This window comes from Vulpes vulpes, chromosome 15 (genome assembly GCF_048418805.1).
Source record: "Vulpes vulpes isolate BD-2025 chromosome 15, VulVul3, whole genome shotgun sequence".
NCBI classification, from domain to species: domain Eukaryota; kingdom Metazoa; phylum Chordata; class Mammalia; order Carnivora; family Canidae; genus Vulpes; species Vulpes vulpes.
In genome coordinates, this window is record NC_132794.1 from 94,464,689 (window position 1) to 94,489,138 (window position 24,450).

General features: G+C 43.5%; 1 protein-coding gene across 1 annotated transcript in view; it reads left to right on the forward strand.

The window, feature by feature from the left end:
* The window catches only part of SORCS3 (sortilin related VPS10 domain containing receptor 3), a 586,685-nt gene that overhangs the window by 157,506 nt on the left and 404,729 nt on the right, over positions 1-24,450 (forward strand). The window contains exon 2 of the mRNA XM_072739947.1: positions 14,015-14,082. Coding sequence (XP_072596048.1) covers positions 14,015-14,082 — 68 coding nt within the window. The remainder of the gene's footprint in view (positions 1-14,014; positions 14,083-24,450) is intronic.

Genomic DNA, 24,450 nt, shown 5'->3' on the forward strand with positions numbered 1-24,450 from the left:
CAGAAACAGTGAGAGACTGATATAATGTGAGAAAAAGTGAGCCATTTCTAGCTTTGAAGATGGAAAAGAGCCACAGGCCAGGAATGGGTACAGCTTCTGGAATCTGGGAAAGGCAGGAAAATGGTTTCTTCCCTACAATTTCAAGAAGGGATAAAGAAACATGCCCTAACTGGCACCTTGATTTTAGCCACTGAAACCCATTTTGGATTTTGATCTCCAAAACTGTAACATAATACAGTAGTATTGTTTTAAGCTCCTACATTTGTGACGATCTGTTACAGAAACATTAGGAAGTTTACACACCTGGCATTTGAAACCATCATTATCAGACTCCAGTCTGGGTCTTCATCTCTTTCTCTGTGCACCTGAAGTAGACCACCTTCTGGTCCTGAAATATGACTCACAATTCTAGCCTCCTTGTGTTTTCTTGTGATGCATCCTTAGCCCAAAACAAAAACACATTTGCTTTCTTCACCTTCTAAAATAAGCTAGCTCAAATATTACCCCTTGTAAACATTTTCATGGAGGTCATCCTCTAGTCCGTCCCAGTTTGGAAATAATTATTACTATTAATTAATATTACTATTATATGTCATCCTTGCAGGGTTATTGTGAGACTCACATGAACCATTAGGTAGAATGTGTCTAGACTGGTATAAGTCAGACCATTTCCAATTTTCACCAAAGGTGAAAGTTGTGTAAATATTAATCTCTCTTCTTGCACTGAAAGTGCAAGGAACTTGGTATCTTCTGTCTCTCTATCTCACAATGTTTAGCACAGTGCAGAGCCCATGAGAGAGTAATTTGTAGGGTTGGATAAAAGATGAGTTGTGATAGATCATATGTTCTGCCCTTGTAAACATGGGATAGATGTGTGAGAGAGAGAGAGAGAGAGAGAGAGAGAGAGAGAGAGAGAGTGTGTGTGTGTGTGTGTGTGTGTGTTCCAGGCACTGTCCCAGGTGTTGAAGATACAGGAACAATAAGACAGCTGCTGTATTTTCCCTGAGGTATCTTACAATCTAGTTCAGTCCCTGCTCTTGGACTTATTTGAAGCACCTCAGGCTGATCGCTACTTCCAATCCTGGGAAGCTGATCCCCAGAAAATCCACTGGGGTCAGCAGCTATAATGATTTGGCTGAGAGCTCTTTCAGCTTCTGAGATCCAAGAAGGAAAGATGCCCCTGACAGGAGTGGCAGAAGGAAGGAGAGTGCATGCTCCTGCGGGTGGGATTGGCAGAGACAGACCCTGAAATGAAAAGAGACAAGTGGGTAAGATCATACACCAGGCAAAATGGACTTGATGGACCTGTGATCTTTCCATTGCTGAGGCTGTCAATGCATGTCCACATAAAGTAAGCACCAGCACTCAGGGAATGCTCTGGGCTTTCATCTCTACATCAGTGAGAGGCCTGGCGAGGTTGCTCTTTATTTGTAAGCTTCAAGTTGTCATCACTAAAGAAGTGACATGCTCCCTCTTGGGACATGGCATTTTTCTACTCTGGTGGCAAATGACCTGGTTTTCTCAGAGACAAACCAGGATGGGAGGGACCTGATACATGCTGAGGCTTACCGTGCACCTGGCAGGAGATACCTTTCATTTAATCCTCAAAACAGTCCAATGGAAGAAATGATATTGGCTTCATTTTCCAGTTGAGGACATTGAGGCTCCTTGGGGTCAGCCTTTTGTCTAAGGTCATTCAGAGAGTAGTTGGCAGAGTGTGGATTACACACCAAGACTTGTTTGGAACTTTTGCTCCTTTCCCAGGGAAACAGATTGCTTATATTTTCCTTTACGTTGGAAGATTATCTCTGGAAGCTTCACTCCAGTGGCTTTGGGGCCAGCACTTCATCTTTCCTCTGCTCACTTCTATTCCTGCCCTTGGTCCCCTCCTCAGGGGGTGTTGGTGGTGGTCAGCTGGAGGTGGTGATAGGCACGTAGGAAAGTATGAACTCAGACTCCTAGTTAATGGCACACCTTGAGCTAATGAACTCTAGTTCTGGTGAACTATCATCATGGAATACAGACATTGGCAGGGAATTCTGGGGTCATTTGGCCTCATCCCTGTTACTGGGCTTCATGCTACCTAAATCATTTCCAGGAGATGATTGTCTCTCTCATTTTCAAAGTCCCTTAGGGAATGAGAGTGAATGGATTTTTAATTAATTTTTAATGGCTAGTTATACAAAACCAGAACAACCTGCTACTATTCAACAGCCATTTTTCATAAGCTTCTTGTTTCAACAACACTGTATTTCCATTTCCTTGATCTGTCACTTACCTTATTCAGCAACTAAATTCTGCAAAGTACTTTCTTAACAATAGCCCTGTTTTAAATAGGGATGACTAATGCTTACTAATTTTTGAATCTCTTATCTCTTACTTGGATCAGGCAAGAATAGACACATCTGTGCTGGGCACCAACTGGACGATTTCCTCATTGGGATTATGTGGATAAGGGCATCACCTTTTCACTGTGCTTATTTCAGTTGTCTGTGTAATGCCCATAGAGCATCAAGCACAGTGTTAGGCACTCAGTAGGTGCTCAGGATATTATCAGTGGCTCACCTCTGCTTCTTCTGATTCATTCTGTTCTTCTCTAAGCCATCCTACTTGGTCAAGTCATGCTTTTGTCATTAGCTCTAGTATTTTCATTTAGCCTACATCCCATCGGGTATAGGTATATATCTTATCTTTTCTAGAAGTCCTTACAGAAAAACAGCTGTTTAAAACTGGACACAGTCATACTTAGAAGATTGTTTTCACTATCTTCCCTTCTTGCCCTTGTGTCTTCTTTTTCTTAACCTCTTGTAGATCTTCATAAAGTTCTCTCCCAAACTACCTTGAATTCTCCCTTCTGGAGAGACTTGGCTGCATAAGTTATCTAAGGAAAAGATACCCTTGAAGGCGTTTACCAAATATTCCAGAAAGAAGAGGGCGAGAACTTCCCATTTCCCTCCCATCTCTGAAGATCTTCACTTATACCTCTCTTCCTCTCTGAGGACCTTGATTACCCCAGACCAGACTCTTCTCCTCCGAACACTTATGGCAATAGTTCCAATTCAGTGACTGTGTTGTGTTTTCATTGGCTGTGGGAAGTGCATAATAATACTCTTACAACACAATAACAAGAAAATCAGGGTCCCTATCCTGAAGTAGCACATGGCCTGATGGTAGACATACATAAGGAAATAGAAAATTCTCATCTAATCTGGCAAGTAGCATAATTGGAAGTATGTGCAACAAGTTAGAGGGACATGGATGAAGAGGGAATCCATTCTATCCTAGAGATCAGGTGGGGTATGAGAGTGTTTATGACATTTGAGCTGGGCCTTGAGGAACGAGAAGGGGATTGGCAGGTGAAGAGTGGATGAAGGACTTTCAAGAAGGGGAGAGAGCCTGTGCCAAAGCCCGGGAGCAGGGAACAGGGAGAAAAATGGGTATTCCAGTGTGGCTGGAATTTAGATGTCATTTGGGAAAGTGGCTCTAGAAGGAGGTGTTTGTTTGTTTGTTTGTTTGTTTGTTTTATGAGAGACACAGAGACATGGGCAGAGGCAGAAGCAGGCTCCCTGTGAGGAGCCCAGTGTGGGACTCTGTCCTAGGACCTTGGGATCACGACTTGAGCCAAAGGCAGATGCTCAACCACTAAGCCATCCAGGGGTCCCTAGAAGAAGGTTAGCATGTCAAGAGGTGTCAGGTTCAGAAAGCCTTCCGTGCCATGCTGAAGAATTTGTATTTGATTTTAAAGGCAGTGTGAAGCCAATGGAGACTATTTGGCAGTAAGTAACAGGATTGAGCTTCTGCTTTAGAAGGTTCATTCTGGTATAAGGATGGAAGAGGGGTGATGAAATTAAGAAACTAAGAAATTAAGTAAACTAGTGATTTTGGAGGCTGCTGCAGTGCCCCCTCACCTAAATCTAATGATCCAGTCTTCACCTATGAACTATCAGCAGCACTTCACACAGCTGATCCCTCCTTCCCCCTTGGAACACTTTATTTACTTGGCTCCCAGTGCACACACTTTCCTGGGTTTCTTTCGCCTCGTAGTCCATTCTGCATCAGTGAGGGTCTCTGACTCCAGTATTACTAAGGGAAGACATTTAATGCAGAATTATGTACAAGGCTGGAGGAGTGAGGAAGAGAAAGACAGAGTTGCTCAAAGGTTAATGACTGCAGAAACCTTTACAGGCCTCTGCACAGAAGGAAAAGAAACTATATGGGAGGTTGGGAGGTCACAGGTCTCTCCCTTCCCCACCACCCGTGCTCCTGTCCTGTGTGATGAGCTGCCCCTGCAGGGGACCCATCCCCTATTCTTAATTAACCCCTTCTTTTCCTTCTTTTCAGTGGTAGCAGGAGAAGCTCAGAATAGGTGGGTATTAGTTTCTGCTTCTAGTTCAGTGGATCAGGTGTCCCCTTTTTGACAGTTCTCTCCTTAGGAATCAAGAGTTCTCTCTCAACAGAATAAAAAGTTGTGAGGACATGAAGAAGATACTGTGGGATGGCTTATTGGGAACCATAATGAGAGGACCACTACCATGTTTGCCTCTTGATTCTCAGACCATTGTATTTTGGTCATATATTTGGTCAAATGCACATCATGGAAAATAATGTCACAACTTCACAGCATTTGCTCCCAGGTAGGGTTGTCATCGAATCTTTGAAAGTCCATTCAACCATTGTATCAGGGCAGCTGCTTCTGGGTGATGAGGTTTGTGGTAAGACCAGTGAATTCTGTGGACATGCCCATTACTGCACTTCATTTGCTGTGAAATGAGTTCCTTTGTTGGAAGTAATGTTGTGTGGGATACCATGACAGTGAATAAGGCATTCTGAAATGGAAAGATTTGGACCTTAGCATAAGCAATGTGAGTAGGGAAAGCAATTGCAGACAAGAAATTGTTCCCTATATGTGATGAGAGGGGTGCAGTGTAATCAACCACCAGGTGCCACAGTGAGGCTCAGCCTTGGTTTCTGAAGATGACAGGTGGGCAACATAGCAATGGTCATATCGATGTCACCTTGGTTAGAGGAAGTCCATGTCACACCAGGCCAAGGCCCCAACTCTGCCACAGCAGTGGCCACAGAGGAGCCCACAGAGCAAACACTGGGATATCTTGGGAAAGGGGCTTACTGGTCTCAATTGAAGGCCATCTTGTTTGATTACTGAGGGTCTCTCCTGTAGTAAATACCATTTGGTGAGCATTCACGCAAGACCCAGATACCCACTGTGCCTATTTTGAGAGGTCTGTACACATGCTGGCTTCCCTTCTCTCACTCCCCTGACCTCTGGATGCTGGAACACCCCAGCTCTCAATCCTCATATCTTTACTCCGTTCACACTCCCTCTCCTGGTGATCTAATCTAGTCTTGTGCCTTTAAATACCATCTAATTACAGACAATTCCCAAATGGATATTTCTGTCCTAGATTCTCTTCCCTCAACTCCGGACTCATTTATTCAGCTGACTATTGGACTTCTCCATTTGAATTCTCTTAGGCATCTCAAACTTCATATTCAAAGCTAAACTTCTCATCTTTCATCCAAACCTCCTGCTATAGTCTTCATCTCATAAAATGGCAACTCTGTGCTTCCAGTTGCTTATTCCTGAACTCTGAGGGTCATCCTCTTGTCTTTCATTCATACCCCATATCCAATTTGTCAGCTCTCCTGCCTGACACTACCTTCAAAATATATAAACATCATGTCCCTTACCCTGTGCACTGCTGTTGCTCTGCTCTAACACACGCTGTATTTCACCTGGGTGATTACAACAGGGTCCTAATTCACCTGTGTCCCCTCCCTGCCTTTCTCCACAGAGCAACCAGAGTGATCCTGTTAAAAATAAAGTCCTCTATTAAAATCCTTCAGCAGCTCCACATCTCACTCAGTAAGAACTGGATCCTTACGTTGGCTCACAAGTTCCAGCAAGATTTAAGTCTCCCGATAGTTCCCTGACCTCATCTCCTGCTACTCTCTGCTCCAGCCTCATTGGTCTCCTTGCTTTTTCTTGAATATGCTGGGGACAGCGCTGTCTCTGGGTCTTTGCATTTGCTGCTCTTCTGCCTGTAATGTTGATTACCCTGATAGCCACATGACTTAACCTCTTGGCTCATTCAAGGTTTTGCAGGAGTGCAGGTTTTTCCTAGAGGATGTTCCTGGGCTCCTTCATCTTCTTTTCTTTGATTCTCCTTGCTTCCCCTTCCCACTGCACCCTCATAGCACTCACCATCGTCTGACTATGTCATACTGCCTTATTTATCTCCCCTGCCAGAATGTCAACTTTATGAGTGCAAATAAACTGGCTTATTTTTTTCAGTGCTGAATCCATACTACCTGGCAAACAGGAAGCCACAGTTGGTGAAATGCCTTTATAAAAAGCAGGGAAGGGGATAACAGCTTTGTGAAATTCTGTGCCTTATATATGATAAAGTTTCTATATTTTGTACTATTTCCTTGTCCTCTTAACTAGATCATAAACTCATTGCAGATAGGAAGCACTCTATGTCACTCTGGATTTGGCACACATCTAGCCCAGTTCAGGCTGTCCAGTTGGTGCCAGACATCCTTATACTGGAGATCTTGGACTGCCAATATTCAATTTCTGTTCCCTGGTTGGGGATGGGGGTATTGCTCCTCAAGGTGGGAGGAGGACCCTGGGAAGTTGCTAGAGCTGAAAAGTACACTCTTAATAGTTAGTCCCAGCGGGGTACATTTTAGCATCCTTGTTACATTACCATCGTCAACTATTTCTGGTAAAGAGTGTCCTTATTCCAGTTGGCTGGAAACAAAGAACTCTCTGGCTATCAGGTAGGGGCAGGAATGAAGTGGTAGGTTGTGAGGGGGATGTGCAGAGAGCACCGTGGATTTAAAGGCACCAAAATTTCAGGAAGGTTTAATGAACTAAAGTAATTTTCCTTCAGAGTAAAATTTTACAGGCATTAAAGGTCCTCCCTTCACTGAATGTGCTCACGGGCGAGAGCGTCCTAGTGATTTATGAATTTGCAGATTATGCATTATCCTTTCAGAGGACAGGAATCCCCCCAGGCTGCCTGTCTTCCTTCTGAAGCTGGGTTGGGGGAGGGCAGGTGAATGCACGGACTCTGCTCTGTGGCCTCCCGTATTGCAGTTGGGGTCTAGAATGGATGAGTCTTTTTTTTTTTAAGATTTTATTTATTTATTCATGAGAGACACACAGAGAGAGGCAGAGACATGGGCAGAGGGAGAAGCAGGTTCCCTTCAGGGAGCCTGATGTGGGACTCAGTCCCAGGACCCCGGGATCATGCTCCGAGCCAAAGGCAGAGGCTCAACCACTGAGCCACCAATTCCCCTGGATGAGTCATTTTTAGAGTCTAGCAACTCTAGAATCTGAGCTTCCCTTTTCCTCCCCCAAATAAAAATCACCTGGATCTCCTATCCCCTAAAGAATAATTATCATACTAACAACTCATATTGCCATGGTACAGCTTATAAAGCAGGTCAGGTGTCCTTACTTGATTTGAATCAACTGGGAGGTTGGCAGGGGTGTGTATCATTGTCCCCATTTAAGGAAATTGGAGCAGATTTCAAAAACGTAAATAAGTTAGTTGCTCAGTCTCGTATGGTAGCATATGGTGAGACTGGGTTTTGATGCAGCCCTCAGGTTGCAAGTGCTCTGTGATTTCAAAGCTGCCATCTAGGCCCCATCCAGGAGGCTGACAGCTGGACTCAGTGGGTAAGTGAATCTAGACACAGGGATTTGTTAGGGTTCTGAGGTGGAATAGGGATCGAGACTTCTTTGCAGTTCTGGGTGTGGGTACCTCCTTGCTCATAGGCAGTGGGTTGGAAGAGTATAGAAATTCTGCCAGACTTGGACTTCTGAGTTGAAATAGATCATTCTGGAAGCAGCAGGTTGAGGATGACTCTACCTTTCTTGAGGACAGCAACCATTTCTCTTTTGATCACCTTATCTCCAAGAATCTTATGCTGTGCTTGGCATAAGTCAGGCATAGGTGAATGGAAGAAAAAGGGGGAATGTGAATAAAGACATTAGTTACCACTCTGTGTGTGTCTAAAGAGCAGGAAGTTAGCCGAGGGCTGACCTGAGCATCTGGGGGCAGCAGAAGACACTAGATGCCTAGGGACAAGAAAAGTGGAGGTCGATGTTCAACAAAGACAGCACCAGCTGATTTTGTAAAAGGCTAGCCATGTCCTTTATTGTCACCTTATTATAGAAGTTGCTTATTATAACATAGTCCCTTAATATATATATATATTATGTATTATGTAATGTATATATATATATAGTAAGTCTCCTATTATAATTAGCCCCTCTATTATTTGTTAGATGTATAGATTTTTAATATTTTATTTATTTATTCATGAGAGATACAGAGAGAGAGAGGTGGAGACATAGGCAGAGGGAGAAGCAGGCTCCATGCAGGGAGCCTGATCTGGGATTCGAACCTGGGACTCTAGGATCACGTCCTGAGCCAAAGGCAGATGCTTAACCGCTGAGCCACCCAGGTGTCCCTATTTATTAGAAATAATACACACACACACACACACACAGAGTAAGTCTCTTGGTATAACATAGTCCCCCCCCCTTGTTACTGTCCTCTTCATTCTTTTTTTTTTTTAAAGATTTAATTTATTTATTTATGAGAGACAGAGAGAGAGACAGAGACACAGGCAGAGGGAGAAACAGGCTCCATGCAGGGAGCCCGACGTGGTATTCGATCCTGGGTCTCCAGGATCACACCCCGGGCCTAAGGCAGCACTAAACTGCTGAGCCACCCAGGCTGCCCCTGTTCTCTTCATTCTTATAAAACTTTTTATCAACCCATAGTTGACCACAGTTTGGGATTCCTCTGTCCTTCCAGCATGATCGCATTGTCTTTTGTGTCTTCTTTCCCAACTCGGCATGATCTGTGTCTCCATGTGGCTCATGTACACATGACATTGCATGCAACACATGAGTGCTCTGGCTCCTAGTGGCCCATGCTGTTCTATCTCCACACTGCCTCTTGTAACTGGAATGGCAGCCTCCCCCACCCTCCTTTTTCCCTATCTATCTCTGTCCAATTAAAAACTGAGAGAAAGAAAGTGAACACGGTCCAATTTAGTATATCCAAATTCTTACCATACTTTGAGTTCCAGCTCATGTAATCTTTCCTTCATGGAGACTTTTCTGATCACATTCAATGGACTTAATTGCTTCTTCTTTTCAACTCTTATAGCACATTATCTGTACCTCTCAAATACATTTATCATCTCATCTCTGCTTTTATTGTCCTGCATCCATAATTCATTCAGTGGACCCTGTGTAGTGCCTGCCAAGTGTCAGGTGATGTGCTGTGCATTGAGGATGCAGAGTTGAATGAGACCTGATTTCTAACCTCAGAGAGGCCACAATCTAGCAGATTAGTCAGACTTACGGAAAAGTCACATTGATCCTATGTGCTGGAAGCTATGAGAGATGAATAACCAGAGAGTAATTCTAGAGAAGATGTCAGATGCCAATTTAAGGTTGTGTGTGTGTGTATGTGTGTGTGTGTGTACTCTATGTATGTATATATGCATGTATGTATCTAGAGCTTTCTAACTATATTTGTATACACACACACACACGTCTAGGGACTTCTACCACAGTCTATAATATAAGCTCTAGGTATATAGCTTATATTATGCTATTTACTCATGAATTATTCCAATTTATTTTCATTTTTCTTGCTGTCTGAAAGCCCCCAGGATTGTAGCCACTCCTGTGAAAAACGAGCTTATTTGACAAACCTGAGTCTCCCAGCAGTTTGTCTAACTCTTTTCTCATTCCCTATCTCTGTTTCCTATTTCCTTCTCCAAGAACCAAGAAAACAACAGTTACCATCACCCTTGGGCCTTGAGCTCTGGATCTCTCCCTGAGTTGCAGTTTAGCAGATGTCTTTCCAATTCACCTAAGAGGAACCTAGAAAATATTTGTGAAATTCATGAGCAAATGCTAAACTCCTTGAAGGCAAGGATGTACTTTTCTCTTCTCTGTATGACTGCTCATTGCGTCATAGCCTGCTTACATAAACATTTGCAGAATGGAGGAGCATTGCATTAGAGCAGGGCAAGCGTGGTGTGTCGAATAGCCATGAGTGGGAATGCCGGTGGTCTCCTGCTAGTTGTGTGCATTGCAGAGGGGGCAACTTGCTTAGCTCTTGGGATTCCGTTTTCTCAACTGTAAATGGGGATATTCTATTACCCTTGCTTAGTTTCAAAAGTTCGTTGTGAGGATTAAGAAGCACCCAGTATAGTGTTTACTACATGGTAGGGGTTCAATTAATGTTTTCTCACTGCTTTTCCTTTGTTGATTTTGACGCCAACCCTCCTCTAGGGGCATCTGCTGAAAAGGAGTCAAGTCAGGCTTTGCTCTGGAACCTGGGCTAGCCCTGCTACCCTGCCTGTGTGCCACATCTCATCTACTGGTGATTCCCGAGGCACACTGGCATCTTCTCTTCTCTTTCTCATCTGGGTACTTGCTCAGCAGTCTGGGGTTTAGTGAGTTTACTACATCTACTTTCAGTTTTCTTCCCCACTAATTCCCTCCTCCCTGGAGGCCTTTGGAAGGCCCTGAGTGGTGAGAGAAGCCAGGAATGGGCAGGCTTTGTTTCACTCTTGGTTTTGTTTGCTTGGCACAGAATATCTTAAGGCTAAAGGTTACATTATCATCTTTTCATAGCTTTATTATTGTCCTTCTGTGCTGGCTCCTGGGGGAAAGGAAGTTTCCAACCCCTAATTCTTAGTGTTTAGACCTTTCCTACAGGGAATGTAGGGGTGATTTTGCTGAGACATCTTCCTCATACATCTCTTACTGTGTGCTTTCTTTGTAAGGTTCAACTCCATATAAAGGAAGGGATATTTTTTCCTAAATGAGGATCTCAGCATGGTGGAGGAGTGGGATCACCATGGCGGAGTTGGGAGAAAAATCACAGTGGGATGGAGTCTTTCTCAAGTGTGGTTCTCCAGTTACCGCAGGGAGATTACGGGACCCTACCCAGAACTCACCAAGTCAAAGCTGCTGGAAGTTGTGCCAGAGCATCTGCATTTGCAAGGCTTTTCAGTGACTGTTAAGCCCCAGCTCTACTCATAGAGTGGAAGAGCAGTGCTCCGGGCTCTTGGTCAAGGTCACATGTTATTGAGACTTTAACTTGAGTCCCTTCCTTTCTCTGAGTATCAGGTCCCTTATCTGTAAACGAGGGAAGTAGACTATATTAATGTCATCCCCATCTGAAGACTATGACTTACCACTAAAACACCATTATCCTTCATTGACCCCAAAATGATTATTTTTAGGAATCTTTGACATGTTGAGCTTACCTGCTAGGGAGACAGAAATACAAAACACAGCCCCTACCTCAATCTAGTTGAGAAGGCAAATCCTGTGACATCCAGAAGGTATCAGGATGGTGTTTGACTAAGTGCCAAGTTGTGTAATTCCATTTTAAATGCAATAGGACTTCAGAAGAGAGAGGACTTTGATGTCTGGGTAGGTCCTGGGAGAGTGCCTGGAGAAGGTGGGCTTCAAGTTATTTCTTTAAAAATAGGCAGGCACATTGTGCAGGTGGTAATAAAAGGCTGAAGAATAGGTGACATTATACAGCATGAAAGAGTGCAATCAGAGATGGGAGATCAGGTCTGGTTTATTTGCAGCATCCTGAGAAACTTGGATTGTTAAAGCAGAAACAGCATCTTGAGAACTGTGGAGAAGTGGTTGGAGGAGCATGTGTCTAAGTGTGTGCATGTGCATGTGTTATGTGTAGTGCCTGGTATACCAGGCTAAGGAGTCTGGAGTCCTTAGGCAGAGAGAACCAGCAAAGATTTCTAACCAAGAAGTGCATGCTCAAGAGGCAGAATTGGAAAGTATCTACCATGAAGGCAGAAATAATAGTCATAGAGGTATGGAAGGATTTGTCTGTCTGAGTTCCCCAAGAAGCAGACACCAACATGAGACTAGGTATACAAGAAACATATTAAGGACAGAGAACATGGAGGGAGGAAAGAAGAGGATCTAAACTCTGTGTAAGGAGACTGTAGAATGAAAATAGTTCTTTCCAGGGCTTTCCAGACCCAGTTTGTTTGTTAGAAACTCTCTTGGTTACCCCCTACACCTCTTTCTTCTCTGTGGACTTTGTACTTTTTGGAGACTATTTGATGTCCCTGAAGGCTTGATATTGGGAGAAATGAAATGGCCTGATTTGCTCCTGCAGAGCTCTTCTGGATGGGTGTCCTGACCTATTTCTAGAAGAGCACAGTTTTTAGTTTGTCCAGAGTTTGAGTTGGCCAACATATAGCCAACCCAGGTTTTTACATAGTGACTGTGAGAATGCCTTTGTATATGAAAGAAGGTAAAATGAAGGGGATACGAGTTCTGCTGTGTGTGTGTATGTGTGTGTGTTAATCCAGCAAACAAGAATTATGTTGCGTTCCTAGGCATTTGGTTGGGGAGAGTGGGGAGAAGTCCTTTGCTTTCATGAGTCCCTGAATTGTACAAATGAGGAAATTCTCTATGGACGGGAGATGCAAGGACCACTGAGTAACTAGGGGAAGCATTCTCTGCACAGATACACGCTCCTTGCTGTTGCGTAATGTCAAAAGGACAGGTAACTCTCCATCAAAGAATGCACTCTTAGAAGAGCCCTTCAGTCATGGCCCTGCAGAGAAGTTGAACATCCCAAACCAACTTTGCCATCGACTCTCTCTGATCTATAATGGGTCACATCCTTGCCTCTAATTTTTTCTTAGCTTACATAAAAGGAATGGAAATGGTGCTGACTGACCCCATGGGGCGCTGGTTGAGAATAAATCCCAAAGTGAGTGTTCTGTTGTCAGTTAAACGCCATAAAAATGTTCAATATAATGGCTGATTATTTTTCTTTAATCTTAAATAGATACCTAGAATGGGAAAGTCCCATCTTGGTAGCAGAAATTCATTATCTTGGAAAGAGTTTAATGGCTGCTGTGTAAATGAACTGGAGGAAGTTAAATTGTGGAATGGGAAGGAGCCGAGAAAAGTGAAATGAGTTGTGCATTAAATTTAGATAAACACAATTATGTGTAACTGGATTATCACGTGTGCAGGCAGGCGCTGTATATTAGGCACCTGCGTTTTGATTAAAATCGATTCAGGTGCACATGCTTGACATCCTTGTAGATTTAGAATTGTGCCTAAGCCACTGCCCACACACATGAGGGGCAGGCAGGGAGACATCTGATATCCAGGTCCCCAGCTGGAGAAGTTTAAAGGCATAGGACCAGACTGACCAGCCCAAGACCATTTTGGGAAACTGCTAACCCTATTACAGAAAGTCCAGCTCTCTTTCCTGTATAGCTTCCTCCAGGTTTCTTAATTTTACCTGAGTCAGGAAAGTGGTCCTGGAGTCCAGTGGAGTCCAAAGACCTGTTTACTCCATGATGAGGACAGATGCCAAATGGTAGATGGCAGATGGTGTTAGAGGATGTTGGGGACTGGGCCTGCCTGCCATTCCAGTATATGGGGCTGCTGAGACCTTAGTGATAGAAACACAACATCTCTTTGAACCTCTCTGTAAATGGATAGAATTAGACCCAGTTCCTTCTTACCCATTTAGGTCTAAGTCTGTAAAGTCAGAGTCATCCTTAGATCAAAAGCAAGCACATCCTCTGATCCCTGGGTGGCTGTATGAGTGATCAGAGCCAGCCGGCCGGTATGTCGCCTTGAAGAGGGACAGATGTAGAGAAACAACTGTCGATACCCAGTTAATTCCTGTTGGCATGTTTTATTTCAAATGCAAAGCATCATCAGGATTAAAATAAATGCTACCAGTTACGGGGATGCATTAAATTAATAATTGTTTTTTCTTGCTTGATCCTATAATACCCCTCCACTCAACAGATAAATAGTAAGCCCTCCTCTGGGTGATTTGACATGCACTGTATATTGTTACCCAAACTAAAGTAAGCTTCCTTTTTTCTCCCCTTTTGTTCCTCTCTTCTGCCCTCCTCCCCATCCCCATGGCAGGTTATACTTATCCTGACGAAGCTGTATGACTTCAATCTGGGGAGCGTGACGGAGAGCTCACTGTGGAGGTAAGTGGATTAGAGGTTCTTGACAAGCTGCTCTGGCCCGGCTCACTCGAAGAATGCCAGCCTCATGGTTGGGAAGCACGTTCTGGAAGAGACAGAACACAGTCCTCCTCGTGGAAGGCCTCTTTAATGCCCGGGGTGGAATGGATGGCCCCACCTGTGAATTCCCCTAGCACGTTTGCAGCCTGTGACACCTTCTGCTTGGCACCATTGTTGCTTTTGCGTTCCTGCCGTGTCTCCTGCTTGACAAACAAATGTCTGGTTAGAGAGATCAGCTGAGCCTGCCCAGAGCAAGTAGAGCCTGCTGGGGAGGGGAGGGGGGAGTCTGGCCTTGGGTGTGAGTCTTGGCCCAAGGACCGTTTCTGTTCCTTTGCGTCTATGAGATGCTGTGGTTCTTAGCTGTATTTGAGGGAATAGACACATGTGGGGATCAGGTCCACATAGTGACCTTCGTGGGCTCCTTAATATATATGTATTTTAATAAATTTGATGTATGCATTTAATAAATATTTACTATATATTTAATGTGTTTATATAATAAATGTTTATTATATAATATATATTAACATGTATATTGGAAATACATATATTTTAATATAGAGAGAAATGTATATTTTACACCAGCATTGGTATAAAGATAAATGTATTGGTATAGTATATGAAAACATTTTTCAGCCTAAAAGTTCATCGAAATCTTGCCATTTGCAATGATGTGGGTGGAACTAGAGGGTATTATGCTAAGCGAAATAAGTGAGTCAGAGAAAGGCCAATTCCATATGATTTCACTCATATGTGGGATTTAGGAAACAAAACAGATGAACGTAGGGGAAGGGAAGGAAAAATAAGATAAAGACAGAGAGACTCTTAAATCTAGGAAAAAAACTGAGGGTGGCTGGTGGGGAGGGAGGGGATGGGGAGATGGGGTAACTGGGTGATGGGCATTAAGGAGGGCACTTGTTCTAATGAGCACTGGGCATTATATGCAACTGACAAATCACTAAATTCTACCCCTGAAGCTAATCATACACTGTATGTTAACTAAATTGAATTTAAATTAAAAAAAAAAGAAAATGTTTTTGTGGATTCTTCAAAGTACTGTAAGCCCTAAGCCCTGTGTCCATTGTGTCTTCTGGATAAGTCCGCTCTGATGGCATGCTGGTCATAGGGGACAGGGAGAAGGATGTGGGTGGGTTCGGTCAGAGAGAGCTTGAATGAACCATGACCTGAGGAATTTCTCTGGACAGGAAGCACTGGTGCCCTCGCCTTTTTGTACACTACACAGGCACAAATACATGAACACACACACACACACACGCAGTGCCAGCGGTCTCACAAGGCAACAGCAAGTTGCATCTGTCACTGTGAGTTGGCACTTCACACTCTGGGAAGGCTGTGCGTCCCTCCCATTTGCTTAGTCATTTGTAAACCCTGGGGAGGACACTGTTCCCAAAGGCCATTCACTTGGTTGCATCATCATCCCCAGAGCCCTGTCCTGAGGGTTTCCTGGGGTCTTGGAACCAGACAGGGCTGGGGTGTGACTATCTGTGTGCCTTGCTGCTTCTTCATTTAACCTGTTTGTTTGCAGAGGACTAGCCAGGGTCTGTTTCCTAGGAAGGGGAAGCAGTCAGAGCATCTATTAAATATTTAGGGTTAATTGCTCGTATCGACTCAGACCTGCCTCCATTTGCACAGGATGTCTAAAACCTAATTTTGCTGCTCAGTGAAAATTGGCAGAGATATAAGTAACCAGGGTTTGTCTAATAGATGAGACCATGCCTATTTCCACTCACACGGGACTCCCGGGGAATTAGAGCCTTAGAAACCTTCCCCAGGTTTCTGGGAGGGGGATGGTCCAGGCCCAATGATACTATGCTGATACCTTAAGCCTGACTGCCATGCTATGTTCTGGGGACAAATAGTGGGACAATCCAGAAAATCCTGTCTTTACAATGGGAAAGAGCTCTACCTGGAAGCCCACAATTCAAGAAAGGTTGGCTAGTTCTAGGGATGGGCCAGGCGAAGGCACGGAGCCAAAGCCAGGTGCTTGCTCCTCAAGGCCTTAAGTGATGAAGTGTGGGTCCTTGCTCATGAAAGCCAGTATATTCACTGGAGTGTAGCAGAGGCTGTAGACTGCTGAGTGGTCCTGAGGGCCCCCTGATGTCTACGTGCCAGGATTCAGGTCCCACCTCACCCACCCAAAGAGCTCTGTAACTTCAGGAACATTACATAACCTCTCTGTATCAGTTTCCTGGGGCTGCTGTAGCAAGGTACCAAGGACTAGGTGGCTGAAAGCAGCAGAAATGTGTTCTCTCTCAGGTCTGGAAACTAGAAGTTTGAAATCAAGGTGTCTTTAGGGCCACACTCCCTCTGGAGGCCCTGGGAAGAATCCTTGCCTCTTCCAGCCTCAGGGGCTACTGACATTCCCTTTCCACGTCCATCAGTCCGCTCCCATGGCCCTGTCCTCTATGCTGGTGTCTTCTCTCCTGTCTGTTAGAAGGACACTTGCCATTGGAGTTAGGCCCCTAGGATCATCCAGGTTGATCTCATCTTGAGACCCTTAATTACATATGTAAAATCTTTTTTTCTTTTTAAAGATTTTATTTATTTATTTGAGAATGAGAGAGAGGGAGAGGGAGGGAGTGAGTGAGATCACACAAGCAAGGGGAGGGGCAGAGAAAGAGCGAGAGCAGTCTCCCTGTCAAGCAGGGAAGCCCTATGTGGAGCTCAATCCCAGGACCCTGAGATCATGACTTGAGCCAAAGGCAGCCGCTTAACTAACTGAGCCACTCAGGCGCCCCTGGCAAAGATCCTGTTTTGAAATAAGATTGATTATAGGTCCTGGGGATGAGGATGTTGAATGTATTTTTTTTCGGGTGGTTACCATTCAACCCATTTGTCTTTCCCCAGATGTAAGTTGGGGATAGTACAGAACCTTCCTTTGCTCCACCACATTGTCCTTGCTGTTTCTGAGACACATCTCCTTCTCCCCACGACAGCCCTTACCCTTGGCCCTTCCCACTCCTCTCTGCGGGGTGGGCAGTGCCTCACTTCCTTACCCTCTCTGTTCGCCTAATCAGGGAGGCCTTTCCCTAGGACTTCACATTCCATTACTCAACTTGCATTTTCCTCCTTGGTAACTTACCACCATCTGGCCTGCTAAATATTTTACTTATTAATTGATGTATCATCTGCCTACACCCTCTAACATCTAAGCATGTGAAGAGAGTTTTTTTTTTTTTTTTTGGTTTTGGGTTTTAATTTAATTCAGGGCTGTACTCTCAGCACTTAGAACAGTATCTGGGACACAGAAGATACTTAATACTTGCTCAGTGAATGAATTAATGGGTGGATTGCAAGGACTAAATGAAATAATAAATGGACAAACCCTTAAGACAGTGACTCATATGTAGAAAGTGTTCACTTAGTTATAATGACTAATGACTACTATAACCTTCTGTATTTGTATAGTGTTCATTCCATTATTGGCTTTGTTTATAAGGATCCACTGATGCTAGGATCCATGTGGTGGAAATTATAGGGCACCAAGGGAATGTATTCTGTATTATGGATGAATGAGTAGAGATCTACTGGGGATTAGGGAGGGGGGAAGAGTGATTTAGATGGTTGTTCCTTGTGCTGATTGGAGGGAATTGAAATATCAGTTTCTAGCAACACAAGGATGTTCTTTTGTAGATATGATTCTCTGAGCTGGGTTTGTACTGGTGAGTGGGAGATGATTTGGCAAATGAGAACTGAAGAAATGTCTCTAGCAGAGGGGGATGGCCAGGTAAGGCTGGGCTGCAGGAGAGAAGGGAGCCAAACAGGAGGCAGAGAGAGCAGCTGGTCTTAGACCAGGGAGGGAGGGTTTGGGGTCTCATCATGTTCACAGAAGGGGCCAAACCAAAGAGGGTAATGCAGAGTGTAGTTTACAGATGATAGATTCATATGGTATGACCTTACTGGGATTTGAAATGCTGGTGAATAATGTAGGCTTTCCCTCTGGGTAGATGTTATATATAAATATATTTTTGTTCTGTGTTTCTAGGGGTCCACAGGTCTGATAAAACCCTGCTGAGCAAACCCTTGGTAGAGCTGGACTGAGAAAAAGGGCTGCTTCTAAACTCCAGGGCAATTTTCCAGGGTGCTGGGGCCTCACAGAGTTTCTTCTAACCTTTCATTGTCTTCCCTACTCCTCCCCTAAAGATCTGTATTTCCCATCCTCTTTTCTGTCCTGATAATGAGGATGTATTTTGCAGTGAGAGCCTAGAGCACTGTGATCTTCCTTACTAATACAGTGTGCAGAGGAAAGAAACTAAATTAAACACACACCCTTTCAGTTTCATGATTTGGGCCAACATGCTTAACCAAGTTGAAATTGAATTTGGGGATTCTTCTTCAATTTTCTGTACAACAGAGGAGCCTGGAGCAGCAGCTGTCATGACAAGATGACACTCTCTGCCAGGTTACAGTGTGATATAATTATTCACCTCACTGGATTAATAATTCAGAGGCTATCTACTTCTAAATAGACAAAAGACTGTTTAAAAGCATTCAATACGGTGGCAGTATCTTGTGCTCCTGTGACATTCTTTCTAAAACTCCTAGGTGCTGTTATACTGACAGGGGGTCATTTTTTTTTTTTTCTCTTCCACCACAGGGATGGCCATGTAAGCTGGTTATTAGCACAGCAACTGTCTGTTGGTATCCCTTAGTCAGTGGACATTTTCCGTATAGGATTCAAGCTCCTAGACTAATGAGGTTGGGGACTGACATTTTTTAAAGGACCCAGGGCTTCACTTTCAGGGCATTTCCAGTCCATAATATGTCAAATCTGGAGGCTTCCCATCAGTGAGGAGTAATGCTGGCACCTAGCACTGCTAGATTTTATAGACGTCTGACCCAAGGAGGAGAGATGCATTAAAAGCAGGAGGCTGCTTGTCAATCAGTTTCCTCCTCATCGAAGTAACTAAGAATGGAAGCTCTGGGACTGATGGCCGATGTTCAAGTCCATGCTCCTCCTCTTAGCCACTGAGTGACTGTGGATAAGTTTCTTCACCTCTCTCTCCCTCCGTTTCTTACTGTACAATGAGGACTATCCTGGTTCCCACCTCTTGGCATGGGTATGATGTTTTGCATGAAATGAAATGTGTAAGTTGCCTGGGAAAGTGCCTGGCACATAGTACCTTCCCATGGAAAACACTGAGGGAGAATTGGTCATCATTGCATACCTGGCTGTTGAGCTGCTTCTCTATGCTAGCTCCTCTACCTGCCACACTGTGCTCTTAGAAAAGCAATCAGCCTGGGGTGCCCACATGGCTCAGTCCATTGAGCGTTTGACTCTGGATTTTGGCTCAGGTCATGATCTCAGGGTCGTGAGATCGAGCCCTGCCTCAGGCTCTGCACGTAGTGCTGAGTCTGCTTGTTCCTCTGCTCTCCCCGCCCCCTGCTTTCTTTCTCTCTCAAATAAATAAAATCTTTAAATAAAAAAAAAAGAAAAGAAAATCAACCAAGCTGCTCAGCCATTTCTCCTGGGGCCCCAGAGCTGATGAACAGTTTCTTGGTTAAGGTGTTTTTGAAGCTTACCACTTCCCATGCACAGCCTCCTGGGCAGCCTCCCTGCCTCTCCTCCTCAAGTGTGGTGCCCCTCCTCTGCTCATGACTAGCATCACTTACACTGTGTTGTGATTTATCTCCAGCCTGTGAGACTCTCCAGAGCCTGGCCCCGGTCCCCTGTGCCTTTCTTGTTTCTGGATCTACAACACCTAGCCCTTAGGCTGCACTAAAGTAGGCCTGGAGATCTAAACCAAAGCACCAGTGGCCCCAGATCAATCACACCATCAGCCTGCCCCAGCCTGTCACTTTCCTTGTATTGAGTCATCTCATTCACCCGCCACTGGGGAATCCTGTGACTTTTCATCTGGTCTGCAAGCTGTTGACTGGACCATTTATTTCCTCCTCTAATTGTTCTGTCAGTGACCTTTCTGGAGGATGCTGGTTTTTTTTTTTAAATAGAAAATAGAGACCTTTGGATTTATTAATTTTTTGTTTGCCAAGAAAGCCCTGATAATAATTGCTAAGACTTCCCACAAGTTATTAGTTTACAAACTTTAATGACACTCATGATTTATTTATGTGTTTCCCTCCCTCTACAGCTGTTCACCCCAATTCCTTAGTGGAATTCCTGCTGAATCTGAGTGAATTAATGGAAACAAAACTGTAGATTGGAATGACATTTTTTTGTTAGGCTGTTAATTAAAAACTTTCCATCCTATTCGCTAGGTTCTTCATATGTGAAGTCCCGAAGGCTGGGCTGATGATACAGGCTGTGAAATCCTCTCTTTAGAACTGGGTCCTCCTTCTATTTGCTTTCAGGAGTAATAAATCTGGTGAAAGCTCCTGAATGGGTCACAGAGCATTCAATTGAACAGATATTAATTGAGCATCAATTATATAAGCAGCCCTGTGCTCATTGCTGGGGATTGCAGGATAATTATGTCATGCTTGTTATCCTCAAGGAATGTTTCATTTGCTTGAGAGGTAAGATTAATATACTAGGAAACAACATTAGGCATATGCAAGAATAATATGTATATACAAAATACAGCGCACTCTGCAATGAGTGGCCCTGCTATAGAAATACTTACATATTTTATGATTGTCACCCACCTCATTCTATAAAGGATGAAAACATTTCTAGGAAGGACTTAGAGAAGTGATCAATATGGCACCTAATTTTTGTTTGCTGGTTAAAATAAAATGTCTTATTTCTCTGTTATGGTGTGAAACTGCTAAGAGAAAAGACTATTTCATATACGAGGGCAGCCCGGGTGGCTCAGTGGTTTAGCACTGCCTTCGGCCCAGGGTGGGATCCTGGAGACCTGGGATTGAGTCCCGCGTCAGGGTCCCTGCATGGAGCCTGTGTCTCCCTCTGCTTGTGTCTCTGCCTCTCTATGTCTCTCATGCATAAATAAATAAAATCTTAAAAAAAAATCACATGTGAGTGTTTCCCATGGTTCTCAGAAACAGCTGGTAATAGGTGGGATTGAACATGGGTAGTAGTTACAGGAGCGGGTTCAAATTCATATTGCCTAAATGTGCATCCCAGCTCTAATGCTTATTAGCTGCACCACTTTGAGCAATGTTTTAATTTCTCTAAGCCTCATTTACTCACTGATGTAATGGGATGACAGTAAGGGAGCTTTGTGGGAAGTCGGTGAGATGGCACATGGAATGCAGAATGCCTGCAATCTAGTCATTAGTTTATATGGTCTTTTCATTTGTTCATAGGTCCACCTCCTCCTAGCACAGCAGCTTCTACCAGACTCTACATGAGTGTGGTGCTGATGTCTTTAGGAGGCCAGGGTGCAGAACACATTTAGAATCATAAGTGCATAATACCTGGACAGGATACACTTCTTTTTTTTTTTTAAGATTTTATTTATTTGAGAGAGAGTGCACCCATGAATGCATGCATGCATGAGTTGGGGGAGGGGCAGAAGGAGAAGCAGGGAGTCTTCCCTTCTGGCTGAGCAGGGAGTCAACATGGGGCTCCATCCCAGGATCCTGGGATCATGACCTGAGCTGAGGGCGGACACTTAACTGACTGAGCCACCCAGGCACCCCTGGACACGATGCACTTCTATTGAGGGAATACTCTGGAGTCTTTTCCTTTGGATACTCATCTGTGCTTGGCAAAAGGGGAAGGTTAATATAGTTCTTGTTTTTTTTTATTTTTATTTTTTTTACATCAGATGCTGATAATGATGATTTTGGGCTACAGGATAGAAAGCACAATTTGTTTTAAGTTCCTATAACATAGTGTCCAGTTAACTCATCTGTTGCTGGTTATTTTCTTTCTAATGTAACCATAGGGGAATCTGAACCTGTTGAAGAGTTTTGTTATCTCCTAAGTAATCAACAAAGGTAGGATCGTGTGTATGCCTCAAACTTCGCACATCCTCAGAATTACTTGTGGAAGGTGTTAAGAGTCTGGATTCCTGGTCCCTACCCAAGAGATTCTAAGTTAGTAAGGCTGGGGATTACATGGGATCTATAATTTTCAGAGCGCCTTAGTGGTTTCTTATCGTCAGATAGGACCGGGGACCAGGGAACTCAGAGGAAGCTTGGGCTCTGGGTGCATCTCAGTTACTGGTAAATTGGATAACTCTTGCCATCCTTCTGCTTCCTTATAAATAGAACTGTGAGATACAATGACTTCTCAAGTCTCTTTTAACTCCCAAGTCCACTGATTCTTCCAATCTGGGAAATCAAACAAGAAACACACCACATTGGGATTTATGATGCACAGCAGATAACAGCCCCACTCCTGAGCACAGCCACCTTCCTTCAAAAATCAGGTAGTGTCAACAACACAGACACAACTTTGCTAACGTGCTATTCACTGATGGACAGTGGCCAGTTGGCAGGGATTAGCTAGAACACCTCTCCAAACTACTTAATTTGAATTCATTAAACAAAGGGAGCATCATTAAAGCTATGAAAGTTTGTTTCAAAAAACAGAATGAGAAAGGGGTTTGGCTTAAATATTGATCCCTCAAACATCTTCCTTTGTTAGAGAATTGAGAAATGAGAACGCTGGAAAAGGGTCTGGATTACAGATTTATTGTTTTCCTATTTATTATGAGAAGGAGGAGTTCTTTTTATGGCCTACTCTTTTTTTCTTCCACAAGGCAGGACCCAGACATGTATAAATCTTGATTTTTGTCCAGTGGCTGGGAGAATGTAACACGTTTGTATGGATCGCGTCTGTTGATTGTTATTTTATGTTGTTTTCGCTTTCATCCAAATGGAGTGCCATTTTATCGCAATCATAAATAACCTCACCATTTGGAGAAGGGGTGTGAAATCCTGCCCATCCCTTTCCCCAGCCTGAGCTCCCTCTCATTTTCTCAGCAGTAGATTCATTAGCCTTCTAATGAAGTTAATAAGTAAACAGGATCAGACAGTCCCTTCTAAAATAACATTTATAAATGGATGCATTTCCCTACTCTCTAAGGTAAGCCTTAATTTATTTCCCTGCCAGATGTCCACGTGTGTAAAACTATGATAGGTGGGCCCTTGGAATTTGGTTTGAAGCCAAAAAAAAAAAAAAAAAAAAAAAAAAAGGAGGGGAGGGAATTTTCAATTCATACAGAGCCTATGTTTTCCAAGTTTATAAGAGAGTAGATTTTTACATACCCCATTTGTGCATATATATATATATATATATATATAATGCCTATAAAGATAAGCTAGTCAAGCTTCGTAGTTACTTTCTTATCATTTGGCAGTCAATTGCTTTATTGGACATACACTGTAAATGGCTTTAGGAGGCTTTTGGCAGCTTCCACACAAAGACCACAGCCCTAGATATTATTTCGGAAGCAATAAACTGGCGAAAAGATCTCTTCTTTTCTCTTGCACATCTGTGAGGTTTCTTTTCAGGAATTGCTGAACTTACAAAGGAAACATTTCACATTTTGCCGTTGCTTCCAAATGCTTTGTGCCCAAGTTAAAGCTAAAGTCAAGTCTTAAAATGCAATGCATAGAATTTATCTTTTAAAGGCTCTCCTTTTCAGTGGTACTTATCTCTTAAACTGGTATAATATTTGTAGTCATTGCCCACATGCAGGCCTGGTACACCTCATATCTCTGGGAGGAATATGAAGCCTGTGCATCGAATATTCCATTTTATGAATGGATGAACTAAGATACTGAACGGGTTGGTGCTCCGTGATTTCAAACCTGGGACCCAAATCCAGGTCTCTCCAATCTCAGTGGCTCCCTGCTCTTGCTGTTACATTACTAAGCACCTTTTCCTGGTCTTTATAGCTCAGCTACCATTCATATTTCATAAAAGGTCTACAGCCAAGGGACTAGGAATGGGTTTCTTGGATATTTGTCTAAATGATTTTCAGTTTTGGTGGATCATGAGAATCACCTGGGAAATATAAGCTAAGCCAGATTCCTGGGCCTTATTCCAAACCTATTGAGCCAGTTTCTGGGGTCAAGATCTAGTTGCTTATCGTTTGAAGGTGTTCCCCAATTGATTCTGATATAACTGCCAACCTAAGAGATGTCATGGCCATCTTTGCTTCTGGAAGGTGCGTGACAAATTCTTTTGGGGAATTTTCCCTCCGCATAGCACCTTTCCCTGCTATCTGTTGTCCTTATGGCTGGTTCAGAATGAGAAGCAGTCATTCATGCAAAAAATCCATGGTTGCACCCTCATCTTTATAAATGACAACCATAAAGGTTAATAATTGGAATGAGCTCTGGCACTTACTAATTAGCTCACATTATGTCAGCATCAAGCTTGTTTAATTGGCAATTACATTGATTTTAGGGAGTGGCGCCACAAGACAATGGTTA